Here is a 17844-nt window from a genome sequence, read left to right as displayed (position 1 = left end):
GAAATGTCGTTAGAATAACAAATATATCAAGCGCGGTGAATCATTGCACAAAAGTACTGTCATTAAAGATATTTGGACTCCCTCATCAGTAGTTTCATTGTCATTTTTTAATAATGCACATTAACTTTCTTTTGTTTTTTTTTCATATTATTTTTTTCTAGTATCCATCCCTTTTTACGAGGCTCACATTAAAACAATTGTTTTTTTTTTATTAAATATTAACACAAAATTTTTAGAATTTTTACTTGTATGATAAAATTTATCCTTGCTTAAATTCTCTCTAGATACCACATCTTTTTTTTAATGCGTTTTTTCTATATCAATGATCATTAATTATTTCTATAACTACCGTCTGAGTTAACCTTTTATTAATTTATTTAGGCCAGAAAATAATTTGGAATGTAATTGATATTTCCTTTTTTTTTTTTTCCTATTTTCTATATAGCCAAAAAGGAAAAAGTACAACAAAACACTGATATTTTTAAAAGCTACCATACGAGATACAACAAATAGCTGAGAGAAATTAGTCATTGTAAAAATGGAAATAGGTAAATAATATATCTTATTGAAATTAGTCATTAGAAGATCCAAATAACAAATAATATACCTTATTGAAAATACTTGCAAAATGTTAAAAATGGTTTCAATTATACAACCTTTTGATTAATAAAATATACCTTATTGAAATTAGAGCATCTTCGTTTCTAAAATAGCAAAAAGTGATATCTTTGACACATCAATAGTTAGCAATTATCTCTTAATAAATTTTATATCATCTCCATTCATATAATTTCAATTGTGTATAGTAACTTTTTAATTTTAAGTCTTATATCTCTGCAATTAGTCCTTCCAAGTCGACCCAATATTTTTAGACGGATTGTTAATTTAGTAAGACTGTTAAATTGGTAATTTTTATATATTTATGCAAATAAAATTATAATTATCAAATAAACATCTGTGATTATTTTGTAAATAAAATGGAGATGCTCTTATTGAAAAATACGTAAAGAAATCTCTGAAAAGTGAACAAATATATGCAAAGTTCTGGAAAGAATCAGAATATGAATGAAATAACAAAAAAAAATGCCTTTATTAATTATTATGTACTCTCGTTGTTTGGCATTTAAGAGTGAAAAAGACGAATGTTTCCCAAAGCCGTTTCATAAGCCCCTATTCCAATTGGTAGACCAAGTCTACTTAAAAAAAAACTTGCCACGATAGCTGGCAGATTATCTTAAGAAAACTGCAGTCTCGATGATCAAGCAAATCCGAGCCGACATCTTATTATCTCCATTTTTACAAAATAAGGAGATCTCCGTTTTAACTGACAAGTGGGTCAAGGCATGAAATACTGGAGAGAAACCTATAACGAACCCGACCCGATTCTATCTCGGTAAGAGTTCTTGCCCATTCATGACCCCACCCGTGCCCCCTCTTCTCCTCTCCTCTCCTCATTATTACACCTCGCCTCTCCTTTGTCGTCTCCAGTCCCGCCAACCCCCTCCCAAACCCCTCTCTTTTCGTGCTCCTCTCATCACTCCCCAATTCCATGCTCTCCCAATTTCCTCAACCTTTTCTTCTCTATTAAGCTTAAGTTTGAAGGTAAATGGCATCTCCTGCCCCTTCGTCAGGGTTTTTTGCGATCTGTCTAGTTCACTCCTTGGTAGCGCTGACATGTGGGACCCTCATGATGTTCTATTTGAACGAGATGGCCGTCTTTGGTCTGGGCCAGGAAACGGCGCGCAAGCTCCTGGGCTCGACGCCTCATGACCAATTGCTGATCCAGACCTCTGATTCGTTCGCTGGGTTGCTCCTTTTTGCAATCGGTTTCCTTCTGTTCATGGTCTCCTTTGTGAAAGATCGTGACTTCCAGGTAATTTAGTATATTAGCGGGACCCTTTGTCCTGTAGAAATATATATTTTTTTTGTTCCTGTTGGAAGAGAGAAAAGCATGGCCGGAGAAAAGGAACGACTAATTCATTAGTTAAAATTTTAAAACATAAGTGAATACATCCTAGAGTAAAGTGGTCGAGTAAAAAAATATAATAATAATTAGGTTAGTTGATTATAAGCTAAGCAAGGTTAAGGAATTGATCTTGTCCTTGATAAGCAATCCAAGTCTGTGGATTGAGGTTTATGTATCTGAGCTGTTTGTTTCGTTTGAATATATTAAGCCCTCCTTTTTGTAGTTTAGGTACTTGGGGACTGAGCGAGGAATATGCTGATAAAATTATAAACCATTAGTGTTCATATTTGTTGTAATTTGGGGTAGCATGGTGTCTAATACGGACAATCAGTGCTACTGACTTTCCTACTTTAGTACCAGGTTTGAATTCTCGAAAGGCATATGATACGGGTTTTCACTAGGAAGCTTTTTAGATATGAGAATTCACTGAGGAGAAAATGGGGAAAAAAAGGGCAGAATTGGGCATCTTAGGAAGCTTCTCTAAGAGAATGCCTTGTTAAAAAAGATATTTAATTCAATGTTGATAGCCGCAATTAAAGTTGTTCTAGTTCAAAAGAAGACTGGTCCACAAGTTAGCCAGCTTGTTGCTCAATTGAAAAAGCAATAACCTGGTTCACTTTATTAATTAATTTATTCTTATTCCTGTAACCAGGGAAAAATAAATACTTTAGTTTTTAAGGGATAAGCATGCTGATCTTGCATTTGTTATATGTCAGTCATTTGTTGTAAAATTAAAGATTTCATTTGATCCAAATGATCTAACAGACTTAAAAAATGTGTTTGCAAGCTTGGTTATTAACTACAAGTCTACAACTGAGCTTTACACTCTTCGGATTTTGTGTGGTAACTCAGACCCTGGTCACTTGTGCAATTTCAGTACCTGTGAGGCTGTGGCTGGACTGTACCAAAACCCAAACTTGTGCCTTTTGATCAGTTTTTCCTAAATTATTTCTCAATCTCTTATGCTTTCAATACTTGCAGTCTTTCTTTGCGAAGGGATGCATCTTGCTTCATGCAATGATGGGCCTTTGGCGGGTTTACTTTGAGCGACGGCTAGAGGATCTGGCGCGAGACTGGCCACGCCAGCTGGCCGGAGACATTGTGCTCGGCCTCTCTTGGGTTCTCTTTCTTATCTACTCATGGCGTGAGAAGTATGACTGATCGGTAAGACCATATTATGTCAGTGGTGTTCTTGTAATACTGTTTTGGCAGATGAAGGCAGGTGCTGAATGAATATGGGATACTTTGGCATTCTTGGTCTTTCGTCCTGTCAAATCTGCTTGTAAGATGGTAAAAGTTTTCTCTTGGGTCATTTTTGATCCTTTTCCATGATTCTAATATGTTTTAGCCTAATTTTGTGAAATTTTGTGAATCAGCATGGGGTTCTAGACACGACCAGCTTATGCGCTGTTATTCTAGTTTTGTTCTTAAATTTTAAGAAACTCAATTGAAGAGTGCTATATATAGGTAAGATTCCATTTTTCTTTTTGTATGGATGTGTGTTTGTTGCTTCGTCTATTGTAGTTGTGAGAGCTGAGGTGGTTCATGTATATATTATTTAAATTTTGAGATTTCTGGTTCTTGTTATTGTCTCACCTTTTCAAATGATTTTCTTAAAGCTCATTTTCATTTTTGTTCCATTACTATAATAGTTAGTTAAATTTAGTATCTGTTTCCTGCAAGAATGTTCAAGGAAGTTGCCTTCTTTTGTACAGTAAATAACCATTAGATTTGTACTTCACAGAGTGACTTTACCTGATAGGGCCATGTTTCCCGGTCCATATAGCTTCAATCTGAACCACAAACAAGGCCGGAATTAGGACCTCGTTTTGCGAGGCCAATTCGAGATACAATGCAGGGGTCCATGATAAGTCGGCCCAATTGCGACGAAATAGCCTACGCATGGGGCTGTAAGGCCCAAAGTCGGCCCCGAGTCATTAACCGCTCGTAACCGGCAACCACGTCAGTTACCGATTTCGTTCACACGATTGAGCGTGGTCATGATCGCATATCTTTATAACCAATCCACGTTTTGCTTTACCCTAGCAGGGGGGAGGCGATACATGGATCTACTATATAAGGCCTGCCTTTCCTTTCACAAGGAAAGGGCGAACCAAGAGAAATACACTTTCATATTCTCATACATACACAGACACATTCTCCGAGATATCAGGCAGGATAGAGTACGATATCTTCGAGATTCTCTCTCTTATCTCCGAAGTAATTTACCGACTTCCGATATTTGGTATCCGAGATCATTCCTTGATCTCTTCGAGTTAATCATCTCTCGGCCTGCGACTTCTAGCAGGACGAGTCCAGTTCAGTCCAACAATAGCATACAGCATGCTATCTCACATAGCCCGTATTATTACCATATGCTGTTTTTTTTTTCATGCATCTAAAATCACCCATGCAGTAAAGTTTTCTTGAAGGTTTTGAGTTAACCTCTTAGGTTGTCAAGCAGTTAAAGAGTATGATATTCATCGATCATGGATCAAGAATAAAGTACAAAGTAGCTAATAAGCTTAAGTTCATTTTCATGAACTTGTGATATATGGATAGATTCTAGTTTGGTAATAAAGCTTCACTAAATTATGTTTAACATGCACACTTGCATAATGCAAAAGTTATCACAAGGCAATAGAAGCTTAGCATATAATATATTAACCTTAGCATAAATAGGGGCACAGTATTGCCATTACAGATAAAAACTAACTGAATGAAAATCAATCGAACAATTAACACCATTCGTAGAACTGAGATTGGTGTGGTTTTTGCAAAAGGATGCAACAGAGACCTTCATCGATTCAGGACCACAGACAAATACACCCACCCGTTCATCTCTTGTTTCACTTGTTAAGTCTGAAAGCACATCTGTACATAACAATTCACATTTTGTCACTAGATTAGTATTAGCTTCAAATCAGGCTATGCCAGTAAACGTAGTAATGTTTCTGGTACCAGTTCGGACTGCAGCTAATATTTTCATACTTTGGAAATGGATTTACCAAATTATAATGTCAAGAACTGAATTAAGGTGATATTACGTAAGAAAACTAGAGAAGCTCAAATGATTACATAAATTGCATTAAAAACAAAGGAAGAGAGAACAAAAAGAAAATGCTATTACCTGATAAGTTGGGTCTCTTTCCAAAGTATATCTGTGGTTCAAATAGGAGACCATTTTTATTTTTAGTTTCCTTCGTGACCTTTTTAGGAATTTTCCTCTCTCTGTTGTCACTAAATTTTCTTGGATTACAAGTTACGGTAGCAACTGCAGAACAACTCGTAGCAATAACAAAGGCAGCAAAAACAAGCAAGTCATTGAGCCATGAAGGATTGTTTTTTCTAGAGGATTTTCCTTGCACTTGGTGTATGAAAATGTCAGTCAGAAAAACTAGCGACATGAGGAAAACAACAAATGTTAAGGCAGCAATAATGGCTCTCCAAATAAGCCCTTCTTGAGTTATACCAACTGATGACCTATTTTTTGTGCTCAGCAGCATTTTTACGACTCGAGGTGGTTTGTTCAGTACTTCAAATGCCGAGATGGGTAATCCTTGTTCTTGAGTCACAAAAATTCTCAGTTTAAAATTTGTGAGCTCAGTAGTAGGTTCATGCAGTATTGGCAAGATCGGCGTGAGCATGCTGATATCTTGTACCTGTTTCGCACAGTATATAAGTTGTATGTTGGTAGGATGCCAATTTGAAGTATTGTTTTTCGAAGATATCTCATTTAGAATGCTCATGAAGGGAGTAATTCCAGATCCACCGGCAATCAAAACTAAATTGGAATACCTGGTAGAAGAATTATTAATAGTGTTAAAAACAATATACAAGTAGACATTTGAATCTATTCAGCTTTTAAATTAAGTCAATGAGTAAAAATAGCCCACTATCATTGGTTCTTATCAGAAAAATGACATTCTAATACGGTTTTGTGGTTAAAAAACGAGGTACACCGTACTTGATACATATATAGAACTAATATGATCTGAACCAAGTCAACCAACTGGAAATGAAAAATAAATGGTGCGAGAAAAACTAAACCTGTCCTGATCCTGATTTTTCTGAAAACTACCAACTGAAACCCAACCTGACCTAGATCAAATTTCGCCCTAATCTGACCTACACAAGCTGAAATTGAATTGACTGAACCTGACTGATCCAAACCAGTGCAGTGCCTATACCAATCATTGCATACAGACTTTATACCAATATTAACAATTTTAGATTAAAATGAACGGACCTTAGGTACAGTAAATTTGCGGGTCCATAAGGTCCATCTACTGCAACTGTTAGGCTTTTGAGTTGACCCATTTCTTCATCTCCCATGGAGCTGATCTTGGAGTACAGTGCACTGGTCCATTGCCCCTGGCTTTTTATCAGCACTGATATATGCTCTTCATCCTTGTAACAACTTGATGTAATGCTAAATGGGTGCCATTGGAACCTTGATATGCTTGGTACCTTCAAAAATATTGTGCTCATCGGTCGATATTTTAAGCCTGCAAGTAATACTGACTGAGGTTAAAATCTAAAAGTCTTCGATAAGGTGCTTAAAATGAATCAAATTAAAGTACTGTGGACTTACTAGGATCTTTTGGCAAAATGAGCTCCACTGCTCTACATGGAAGTACACTTGCAGAAACAATGCAAGTCTCTCTTCTTGATTGGATCAATCGAAGAATTTTATCAAGTGCAAAAAGAAGTATGCCAGATAACACCAAATAGAAGTGTTTGTCCCCGACATGCAAAAGGTAAAATGTGATGAAAACTATGTAAAGATAGTGAGTCATATAGAAAGTTTGAAAATACTTCCGTCTAATCACGGGAAGAGAGCTGATCCAGATTATCAGTAGAGATATCAGGCCAATTGCACCTGCAACATTTACACGGCCTATTCTTTGCCAGCTTGTAATCTGTAATTCATGAAATGGACTTAAATTAAGTTATACATTTATTTGTTCATCTTGTTTTGTGTATACTTGTTTTTGCTCTTTTTTTCCTCAACTTCTACTGCAATTTACCTCTGCTAGAAGTCTTTTCTTTTGACCCCATATTGACATGATGGTTATGCCATGCAAGGTGCTAAACAAAACAAGCGTATTTGCAATCCAGGTATGATACCGAACCGCTGCCTCAAATTGGATTCCAAATATTCTGAACAGTGACATTCCTCTCAGAATTGGAAACAACAAAACAGCCAGACAAATTTCGCTCAAGGAACCGACACGTACACCCATGTGCATAACTTTCAGCTGCTGCCTATGTAAAAAAATAATAATACTACGTATTAAATTAAGATCACACTCTTACATGTCTAACAATGTGTGCAATTTATTTATTTTAAAGAGGGGGATGATAAAGCCATATTAGAATTTAGAAGTTGTGAAGACACTACAAAAAATTTACCGTTTACAAATACCTGCTTAGCTTTAGAGAAGCATAAGGTGCCAATTTCTTGAAATCACTTGAAACATTAGAGTAATAGGTCCAGACAAGAAACGCCACAAAAAGTGAAGACCCAAAAAGTTCACCGCGAGAAACAACACCAATTGGGCTGTTTATAATCATAGGTGCTGAAAAAGCAACTCTCAAGTGGGTTGTCAAACTTGTCATGTTCCTGTTACTGGTTACCGCCACAAGAATAAGCATCATTTGTATTGTTATATTATAGAATTGACAGCTTGAAAAGGATTTGCAACTTGATTTGTACTAAACTTGATACCAGTTTTTGTATCAGTGAGGTCCACCAGGTACTGCATATACCAAACAGTGAAGGACTCGGGCCATTTTGGTATTGGTTTCCTTGTTCTTGGTTATTTTGTTGTGTAATTGAATCTATTTGAAGCACCAAATTACTAATTTAAGTCGAGAATAGGGTAATCGTGAGGGCGGCATAGGTATTCTAATTACCACCGTGGTACCATACTGGTCATGTCATCTACGTATAATCTAAATATGAACTAATATTTCTGGCCAAAATTTTAATGAACACAAACTTTTTTATCCCAAAATGAAAACCGAGTTTACCTTCTCTTTTCCTTCTCAGAGAAATGCATATAGATGTGTGCCAATATAGCAAAACCAATTACCGGGAAACAAAAGATGACAACATTGAGACCTACGTTAGAAAATCAGTTCAATCAGATGAAGAAGTTTTCATTTCTTTTTCCCATTAACAAGGCACATATAGAATGTAGGGAAAGTTCCCATTATAAGAAGGCAAACTTAATTATGATAAAGTTTCTATTTTTTTTATTTTTTTTTTCCTTTCCAACTGTTATTTCGAATGAATTTGCTCAGTTGGTCCGATATAAGTGGTTCGACTATTACCAGAATCACGCAAAAAGGTAGCATTAGCTAAGTCTTCAGCAGAATGCCAAGCTTTCTTCCAGATTTTTGTTGGCTTGAGAATCCAAAAGCTGATCCATGCCGCGATCAAAATTCCCATAGAGAGCTTCAGAGCAAGCGAGCGAGCAGAATCATGGGCCATGAGTTCACCAATTTATGAGATATGTAAAGTATGTGTATTAACAAAGACACTGCTTGATGGTATGGTTTGAGCTCTTATAGGTCATAGAGGAGAGCAGTGAGGTTGCTTGTAGGAATCATCAGCATCAGCAAAGTGGCTGTCTATGTCACTCTTATCTCCAAAATCTTTCAGCATTTTAATCGATGAGGTGATATTGAGGATATATCAAATTCCAACGAATGGTGTTTATAGAAGCGAATTAAAATTAGTAACTAAAAGATGGGGGAAATCCTTTATTGTATTACAAGGATATTAAATAGTTGGGTGACTTGATATCCAACCTTTACTCAAAAAAAAAATGTTGGAGGTTGATTCACAACATATTAACTTAATTATTTTGACAAAGCTTTCTTATATCAAGTAAAAAAAAATTAAAAAGTGGATAAAAATTTATAGACATCTTGTATCAATTTTAATAACATTTAATAATTAATCAATTGAAGTTAATGTTTGATGAATATTGAAACTTGCATTATTTTAATATTTTTATTATGAAGTGCTATAAATATATTTATATTGTAGTTGTTGAATTTTTGAAATAAAAATTATTTTTTACAGTTGTTAAAATTGTCAAATTAATTTGTTGTCAGTTTGTCTTCGTCCTAAAATAAATCTCTAGAGGCTAATAAATCAGGTGAAGTTCAACAAACATATTAAGCCATAAAAGTTTTAGCAAATTATAAAACCAAGTACAGTTACTCTGCCAAAATCCTACACTCGTATTAATATCTTACAATATACTGTCCTTATATTATTTATTTTATTTTTATTGATAAAAGTGGAGAAAACCCGTAGATTAATTTGAAACCAAATGACCTATATTTATTTATATATTTAGTAATTTATTTATTTTTCAAAAATAAAACCTCTGTTTCCCCTATAATTTTTTTGCATGAGATATTTTCCATCTTTGTACTAAATGCCAAAGAAACATAAATAGTGCAATCTAACATTATAGAACAAAATAATTGACGAACATTGACCTCCTTCAAATCATTTATTTACTTATCATATTGTGCAAAAGGAGTATTAGTTGGGTCTACCACTTTTAAAGGACCTTTTCCAACAGTCATGATCTTCTGTTGCAGGTTTTGTGGTATATATATATATATTTTTAAATGGAAAAAAATAGAGTCCTGACAAGAGGTTTGTTATTAAATTTGTAGCATCTGACGGATGCAGCCCTTGGGCTTCGTCACGATTTTGGAAGAGAGATTACACAAAGTAAAAAAGTTTTCTGGCCTATAAAAAAAATTGAAATGTGTGAGAGAAATTTATTCATACGGTACTCCGGAGGAGAGAAAGCATTGCCGATTTTTTAAAAAATATCCATTAAAAATTAATTTAATAAAAATAATCAGATCTGAACTGAAATTTTAAAATTACTCAAATTGCGGATTTTTTCCGCGACCTAGAATTTTTATTCCGGGCCGCGGAAAATATCCGCGCCTCGAATTTTTTTTTTATTATTTTTTTATTTGAGTTTGGAGAAAGAAAATGTTATTTTTTTGGTCCAACTTTGCACCTCTGGTTAACATATCAAAACACTTTCAAAAATCATGAAAATTTATCGACATGCATTCTTGACTTCATAGAATAAGACTGTGAAGTTTCATACAAAATATCAAAACAGATCGTGAGATATCGGCTCTCAAAAATTGCCCGAACTGCTGAAGGAGTGCTTCTGAGCCCAAATTTGCACCTCTGATTAACATATCAAAACACCTTCAAAAATCATGAAAATTTACCGACATGCATTCTTGACTTCATAGAATAAGACTGTGAAGTTTCATACAAAATCTCAAAACAGATCGTGAGATATCGGCTCTCAGAGAACTCATAAGCACTCCTTCAGCAGTTCGAGCAATTTTTGAGAGCCGATATCTCACGATCTGTTTTGAGATTTTGTATGAAACTTCACAGTCTTATTCTATGAAGTCAAGAATGCATGTCGGTAAATTTTCATGATTTTTGAAAGTGTTTTGATATGTTAACCAGAGGTACAAAGTTGTGCCAAAAAAACAACATTTTCTTTCTCTCCACTATAAAAAAAAAAAAAAATCTGGGCCGCGGAAAAAATCCGCGCCCCGGAATAAAAATAAAAAATAAAAAATAAAAAATTTGAGGCGCGGATATTTTCCGCGGTCCGGAATAAAAATTCTGGGTCGCGGAAAAAATACGCAATTTGGGTAGTTTTAAAATTTCAGTTCAGATCTGGTTATTTTATTAAATTAATTTTTTTAATGGGTATTTTTTAAAAAAATCGGAAAGCATTGAGTTCTCCTTTATATTCTACTTCAGGGTTACAAAATTGCTTAAGTTGTTTAATTATTATGCAAAGTTCACGTCCCCTGTTTTTTCTCTCCTTCGAAATTTAAGATTCTAAAACAAGTAATCGGCTCTAGCCTCTGGTGAGGCCATCATTTCCTTTTGCCCTCATTCCTTTCCGTCACGTGATTCCTTCTAGAACGAAGTCTAAATTTTAACATCTTATGATTGGAGAGAGATTTCTTCTTACGAATAACACATCCAAATTTTTGAGAGACTGTAGTTCTCAAGAACAGAGTTCAATAGAAATGACAAGTGCTAAGCTAATTGGTAACCATAATTTGATAATTTAATTTGCTAAGGTAACTCTAATTTAGTACCAATTAGTAATTTAAAATATGTTATTTGTAATATAGAAAATGTTTTGATTTGTTATTGTCTTTCTTTAAATTTGTGAGAACTCTTAAATTATGATATGTACTGGCAATTTTTTTTTTTTTTTGGGCAACTATATATGCTCTTCTTTTAAGCTGTATCATATATATTTTTGTTTGTTCTTAACAAAAATCCTGACTACTTTCCTGACAGTCCCTCCTAAAATTTCTCTTCAAATTGAGCTCGTATCGTAAATGGGGCATTCCAGAGGATATGAACAACGACTCGTACAATTGAAATGGTCATATTATATGCATAAATAGGTCTTTAATAAAAACTTATAAGTGTAGTGAAGCAATTTTCTAACTTCTATTATTTTGTAGAGTTATATTGAGTACACATGCATAGAGTGGAAAAAACGTACTGTGACTAACACATTATAAATTTTGTTTTGTACCGTGTCGTGTCGTGACTAAGTTAATTTTTCATGTACCGTACCGTGCCGTGACCAAAATGTCAAGGGGTGGTAACGCCACGTGAATCACGTCGTACTCAAACGTGCCGTGTTCAAACGTGTCTAGCATGACTATTTGATAACATGCCGTGTTTAAACGTGTATAGCATGACTATTTGATCATAATTTTAAGGCAGTTTATTCAAAATTCATCATTTAATTAATATCTAATGGTCATAATTACACGTGACTCGTGTGACCACGTGCTGTGTCGTACTGTCACTAGATTTTTTACGTGACGTGACGTGCTGTGCTAAAATTTCAAAAGATAGTCACGACACGCGAATAATCACAACATCAGACACAAGAATCACGACACGTAACTAACATGTGTTACCCTTTTTTCCAATCTACACATGCAGTTAAGTAATTTGTAACAGAAACTTTTGTAAACAATGATGAAAAGAGGATTTGGAATTTTGGATTGATCATCTACAGTGCCAACTGTCAACATGCACTACATATGACATATCCCATTCCAGATTTGGTTTCCTCCACTAGCTCGTTAAGTGCCTAATGCCTATAGTCAACTTATCATATGGCCAGGATTCTGCTGCACTATAAAGAGGAATTATAAAATGTGTGGAATCTTACTTTATAATGCGTATATAAGTATACGCTATGAATTTATATTTTTATTTTTAAAATTCAAATAATCAATACAAACTATTCAACATAATCTTTAGATAGAAATATATACTTGGAAATTAAATTTTATATATTTTTTAAATAAGTAAAAAATTATCCTATTTAAAATTATTACTCATGCGAAAGTATCGATATTTTACATATCTAAATAAATAGTAAAAAACTTACAAAAATAGAAAATTTAATATGTAAGTATATTTTCATATAAATATCGACATTTAAATTGTAAGACAAAAAATATAAATTCTTAATATCAATCTGCACATTACAAAATATTATTGCCTTACTCATTACCAAAAGACTAAATTTCAATTGAATAATTCGGATCAGATTATAAATTTACTCTGCTGGTCTATTTTGGATTCGGGTTCCTCCACTTGTTAATTAAGTGGCTATATGCTTGTCACAAGAATATTTCACAGCAGCTGTCAAATCTTCACGATGAGCGGATGAGATGATAATACTATGATAGGAATTATGTTAACGACTCGATTGATAATTCGGACAGATTTTAAATTTATTCTCTAACAAAAAAATCAAGATCCACGAAAACCAGATATCTCGGCCCATGGGCCTTCGCCTCAAGGGCCATATCCTCCCGGGTCCGGATTCCCTAAAGTAACCCAAATTTTGAGTTTACATCTGAACCTTCCAATTCAGAATTTGAGCTAATTCATACTGTGATCGGAAAGAACCCAAAAAACCTAAAACGCGAAATGGAAACAAAATTCGTGTCGTCTTCGTGATCGAAAACAGTGAAAGTGAAAAAAACGATTTCAGTCAATGCGATTTCAAGAGGCGGAAATCATGCGAAGAAATCATGCCAAAAGAGTAGAGATTTGGCGAGAAACGATTTCTCCACAGTGAAAGTACGTATCTACCCTCGTCTCTCTCTTTTTTCACATCGCTAGGTGCACTATTAAATTAAATTTTCTCAACTTCTTTTTTTCTTCGGCCTCACTGTCAAGCCTCTCAGCGCTAGAGCAAAGAAAGCGTGCAAGATTTCCTTCCTCCTTTTCAGCTGGAGCTTATCCCTCCTTTCGGAACTTCAGTGCGCCCCTCTCTCTTCTTATTTTTTTTTCTTCGATCTAGATCAATGGCATCATTTGTAAATTAAGCTTATTAATTGGGCTGTTTATTACTGGTCAACATTGAATTCTTTTGTTTTAATGGCTGGTTTCAATCAATAAAATTCAATTCTGGTTCTATTCTTTTCTTCTCTTTTCTATTCCATTGAAATCTATTCTCGTTAATTTTTATTCCGATCACAGCCTCAGTTTGAGATGGAATACATGGACCTCTTTAAACTCATAAATGCAATTAACCGCGGGAGTGGAGGACATTTTGATGGGAATTGAATCAAATTATTTTATGTTTAAACATAATCGACTGATTTGTACACAGATTTGTGCGAATTTGATCAGCATGAATTCTAAAATTGTCCACACAAATCTTGATACTAATCGGATGACTTTGATCAGACATCAGATTAAATTTAATTCAATATCTATCAAACCACTCTTAATTCCTTAACATCGACTATCGATGCTTGAGGCTGTCAAACTGGGCATCTTAAATCAGGTACACATCACCACCAACTTCATATAAACTCATAATAATTAATATGGAAATTTAATTTAATCTTAAATATGTTTCATTTAATCTATATTGTGGTTTTTTTCCTCAAAGAAAAATTTATACTGTGCTTAGAGAAGCTAAAAAGGAAAAAAAAATACCCCTAGTTGATGGAACCAAATTCCACTGCAGACACCAGCATGTACTTAATGGCTAGTGCATCCACAGACAAATTGAGATATATTGTTGGGGGTAAAATTATGGAAAATTGAAACAGTAAATAAATTAAATTGAAATTGTATCCGGATGCAATACTGTTGTTTTTAAGCGTATTTAATTTTATTGTCTAATATCTAAAACCGCTATCAAAATAAAATTAGAGTTGTCGCTTTTTAGAATACGACTAATGAAAGCGGCAGTAACACTGCAATATATGATTAATTAAAATTTAATCAAATGGACATAAATAACAAAAAATTGTGGGGGAAGCGAATGAAAGGAAATAAATATATATTTTTTCTTCTCGGGTACGAATCAGAGAGAAAAATTGTATTTTACTTCGGATACAAAACAGAGAATTTGAGATAACGGTCAACAGTTTTTATTTAATAATTCTGAATGAGAGAGCCAAATGCTGATTGCTGAATAAAAAGCAATACGATATTTATTTTGATAGATATTAGATAAATATATTTTAAAATTTTACTCGGTCAGGTATTGCTAGATCTGAATTTCACAAATTAGAGACCGAGAGCGCCTCTTCAATTTCATTCTTTTATATAATTTCATTATTAACATTTAGAAAAGGAATTGGTGCGATTTCTATTTATCTTTTCTTTTTAACGGAATGAATTAAATGATAACAACGAAAAACAGATTAAGTTACATAATTTTCAGTTTTACTTACTAAACATTTTAATCTCACAAGTTCAGATACGAAATATATATAACAAACGGGATAATTCGAATATAATATGTACTTAGAGCATCTTCATTCCACAATCAAAATAAATGTTTAAATAATTATCAACCACTGTTTAGAAATTTAAGCATCTCTTAATTTCTAAATATTTACATCTCTGAAATTAAATTTTAGAGTTTCTAAATAAGAAATTGGAATACATCTATGAAATTTGAGCAAATCGTTTGGTCAGTGTGGTGATTAGAAACAATTTCTTAATAAGAAACTTTGCCGAATAGTTTCTAAATAAAAAAATTAGGACACATCTCTAAAATTGAAATAGAAATCGCCACATCAAGTTAAAAATATTAAAAGTTTATGAAATGGACATGCTCTTATTTTTGAAAAGAAATAATATGTACTAAAATTTTAATCAAATTACTAGATGTTAATCTTGTGTATTGATGAAGAGGTTTACAAAGTTTGAACTTAATTACTAATAATGGCTTTAATTTGAAGAAAACGAAGATAATTGTTACGAAAAATCGTTCCTTTGATCAAAATTGTACCACTATATACCCAATACGAAGGTTCTCGTCACGGATTGTAGATTAATAATCTTACACAAGTATCTTAACTTTTTACTTACGAGTCTTTAGAGACTTATCCATAGCTGCATTGCGAGTTTGTGACTGTATACAAATATTCTCGTATAGATGAGTTTCCACTAAGAATGTGTGTAGAGTCACATGCATCTTAATTACGAAAAATACCAACTTGAAGCTCATTAAGAATTGGAAGCAGCTAACAGTCTTTCAAAAATCTCCGGAAATTTTCAACTAATTCTGTAAACATTAATACTAAATCATGTAAACTAATTCAACAAATCATGTAAACATAAAAACGCGTGAAAGCTGTTAAAAACGCGTGAAAGTTGTTAAAAACGCGTGACAGCTGTTGAAAACGCGTGACAGCTATTGGGGACCACCTTCTGTGAACATACACATAATATCCTGTAAACATACACATATTATCCTGTAAACATACACATGTTATCCTATAAACATACACATATAATTCTGTAAACATTACCTTTTATTTCTGTGAACATACACATAATATCATGTAAACATACACATATTATCCTGTAAACATACGCATATCATCCTATAAACATACACATATAATTCTGTAAACATACATAGTGTACTTGAAATTATAGCAGTTGAAATTATGACAGTTGTGGCAGTTAAAAACGCGTCAGAACTAAGCTAAAAAAGGAAGGCTTTTATACACAGATATTTTTGGAGGACTGTAGCCCGGGGGACATTACCTTTTCTCTTAATAATTAATATGCCCAATCTTATCATTTACGAACACACTCATTATAAATATGGGTTAGAGTCGCTTCTAAAAACTAATGTGTGCTTCTTTGATTAACTTATCGGATTGTATACAAATATAAATAATATCTAATGGTTTTATTTTAATATTAAAATTTTGTTAATAAACGGATAGAACTTACAAATTACTCCGTTAATCTTCGTGCGGAAGCGGATCTTGCAAGCGTAGCAGTATCATTGGTTCTGCAAGGAATCACAAGCCGAAGCAGGAAGCCCTACGTTTTCCACGACCTAAGACCTTCAAGTATTAACATAGTGCTCCTTGATGCTCTCTATCTTTTCTCTCTATTTTGGCAGTCACTATACATACGTTTTTGTACTGATTATGTGAGAGAGAGATATATGGATGGTTTATATAAAACCAATGCACATATTCATAAATGGTCTGCACCTCTTCATAAAGGGTTGTCATCTATTCATAATGGGTCGGATATTGGATTTGGGTTTCCCATAATGGACGTATTATTTAATAAATCCAACAAATTTTAAAAATAAAAACATAATAGAGATACTTAAACGGAGAAATCTTAAACTCACTTTATTTATATCATAATGCAATTTCAGATTTTGAAACTTTAAATTATTCTTAATAATTGTCAAATTTTCAATTTGATTGGTTGTGAACACAACCCACTCAAACTAACGGGGATAATTTTGCTTGACAAGGAAAAGTTGAACTTCGTCTCATAAAAATAAATAATTAAAAGAATAAACACAGGGACGTGGGAAGATTGAACCGGAATATTCATAATTACAAAAAGACGGACTCGGTCTTTCCGTTTCACTGGAATTACACTCTTTATATGTAGTTTACTGTATAACGAGTTACTAATAATCAGATATTAGCATGGTAACAATGCACGCGAATAATTCACGTTTTCGAATCGAACTATGAATAAAATTAAAAAAAAACGTATAATACGTTTTATTCGTGAATAAAATGCGAGTCACAAATTATTTGCGAGAAAAACGCAAAAAAAAAAACGTGGAACTTTTATTTATTTATTTTTGTTTTTTTTCTTTCTTATTATACCAAATCATTCCCGATTTATATCCGAATCACGCATTTTTGATCTCGCCGAACTGAATCCGAACTATTCATTTGTCACTATAGATATTAGAGTGAGACTATTGTAATTTGTAATTTGCAGATCAAGCTATATTAAATGTTAATATTTTTATTTTTAAGTCCAAATAATAAATTAAAACTGCTTAATTTGATCATAAAATTAAAGTGTACTTGGAGATCAATTTTTTCACTTTTTAATTTTTTTTACTATTATTTTAGATTGAAAATACTATTTTAAATGTCTAGAATTTTAAATCAAATGATTTTTTATCTATCCAAAATTATAATAAAAAATATAATATTTATACTACCCATTAGTGGTGTTACGTCACGAAACTTTTACAATTAAATTCAAATGATTTAAAAGAAAGAATCGATAAATCATGTTAACAAAATAGAAGTTTAAACCTTAATTAAGGTTCCCCTAAATAAGTAAATTAAGTATGAATCAAAACCGCGTTGAAATTTCGAGATTTTGAGATTTTATAGGCTGAGTGCGGATGGGTTGACCCGCACTGCGGGTGGGTGCGTCCGCACTCATGCAAACATGTGTTGATTTGAAATTCTGAAAAATTGGCTAAGTACTG

At 33.4% G+C, this 17844-nt stretch overlaps 2 protein-coding genes across 3 annotated transcripts; one reads left to right on the top strand and one right to left on the bottom strand.

Moving 5' to 3' along the window:
* Nucleotides 1–1455: 1455 nt before the first annotated feature.
* LOC144553981 (uncharacterized) lies at nucleotides 1456–3589 on the top strand. The gene is made up of 2 exons (XM_078302156.1): nucleotides 1456–1873; nucleotides 2948–3589. The coding sequence occupies exons 1-2, from the start codon at nucleotides 1607–1609 to the stop codon at nucleotides 3125–3127; spliced, it is 447 nt and encodes a 148-aa protein (XP_078158282.1). The 5' UTR covers nucleotides 1456–1606; the 3' UTR covers nucleotides 3128–3589.
* A 1004-nt stretch (nucleotides 3590–4593) lies between these two features.
* FRO8 (ferric reduction oxidase 8) lies at nucleotides 4594–8552 on the bottom strand. Of its 2 annotated transcripts, none has more exons than XM_078302141.1 (8): nucleotides 8306–8552; nucleotides 8003–8093; nucleotides 7395–7598; nucleotides 6997–7234; nucleotides 6561–6888; nucleotides 6216–6474; nucleotides 5097–5764; nucleotides 4594–4840 (listed from the first exon to the last, which is right to left on the bottom strand). In XM_078302141.1, the coding sequence occupies exons 1-8, from the start codon at nucleotides 8463–8465 to the stop codon at nucleotides 4665–4667; spliced, it is 2124 nt and encodes a 707-aa protein (XP_078158267.1). In that variant the 5' UTR covers nucleotides 8466–8552; the 3' UTR covers nucleotides 4594–4664. The 2 variants fall into 2 exon arrangements, with proteins under 2 accessions (XP_078158267.1, XP_078158276.1); XM_078302150.1 differs by having other exon boundaries at nucleotides 7395–7592; nucleotides 8306–8525.
* Between the last annotated feature and the right edge of the window lie 9292 nt (nucleotides 8553–17844).

Source organism: Carex rostrata, chromosome 1 (assembly GCF_964058835.1).
Source record: "Carex rostrata chromosome 1, lpCarRost1.2, whole genome shotgun sequence".
Taxonomy (NCBI): Eukaryota; Viridiplantae; Streptophyta; class Magnoliopsida; order Poales; family Cyperaceae; genus Carex; species Carex rostrata.
Note: the sequence above shows the minus strand (reverse complement) of the source record. Positions and strands in the feature narration are given on the sequence as shown.

What these genes read in the sequence shown, in the direction of transcription:
- FRO8 (XM_078302141.1), bottom strand. Translation starts at nt 8,465, where the DNA reads ATGGCCCATGATTCTGCTCGCTCGCTTGCTCTGAAGCTCTCTATGGGA. An exon ending in TACCTTTTTGCGTGATTCTG is followed by an intron (nt 8,094 to 8,305) that starts GTAATAGTCGAA and finishes TTTCTAACGTAG; the next exon opens with GTCTCAATGTTGTCATCTTT. An exon ending in TCTGAGAAGGAAAAGAGAAG is followed by an intron (nt 7,599 to 8,002) that starts GTAAACTCGGTT and finishes GGCGGTAACCAG; the next exon opens with TAACAGGAACATGACAAGTT.
- LOC144553981 (XM_078302156.1), top strand. Translation starts at nt 1,607, where the DNA reads ATGGCATCTCCTGCCCCTTCGTCAGGGTTTTTTGCGATCTGTCTAGTT. An exon ending in TGAAAGATCGTGACTTCCAG is followed by an intron (nt 1,874 to 2,947) that starts GTAATTTAGTAT and finishes CAATACTTGCAG; the next exon opens with TCTTTCTTTGCGAAGGGATG.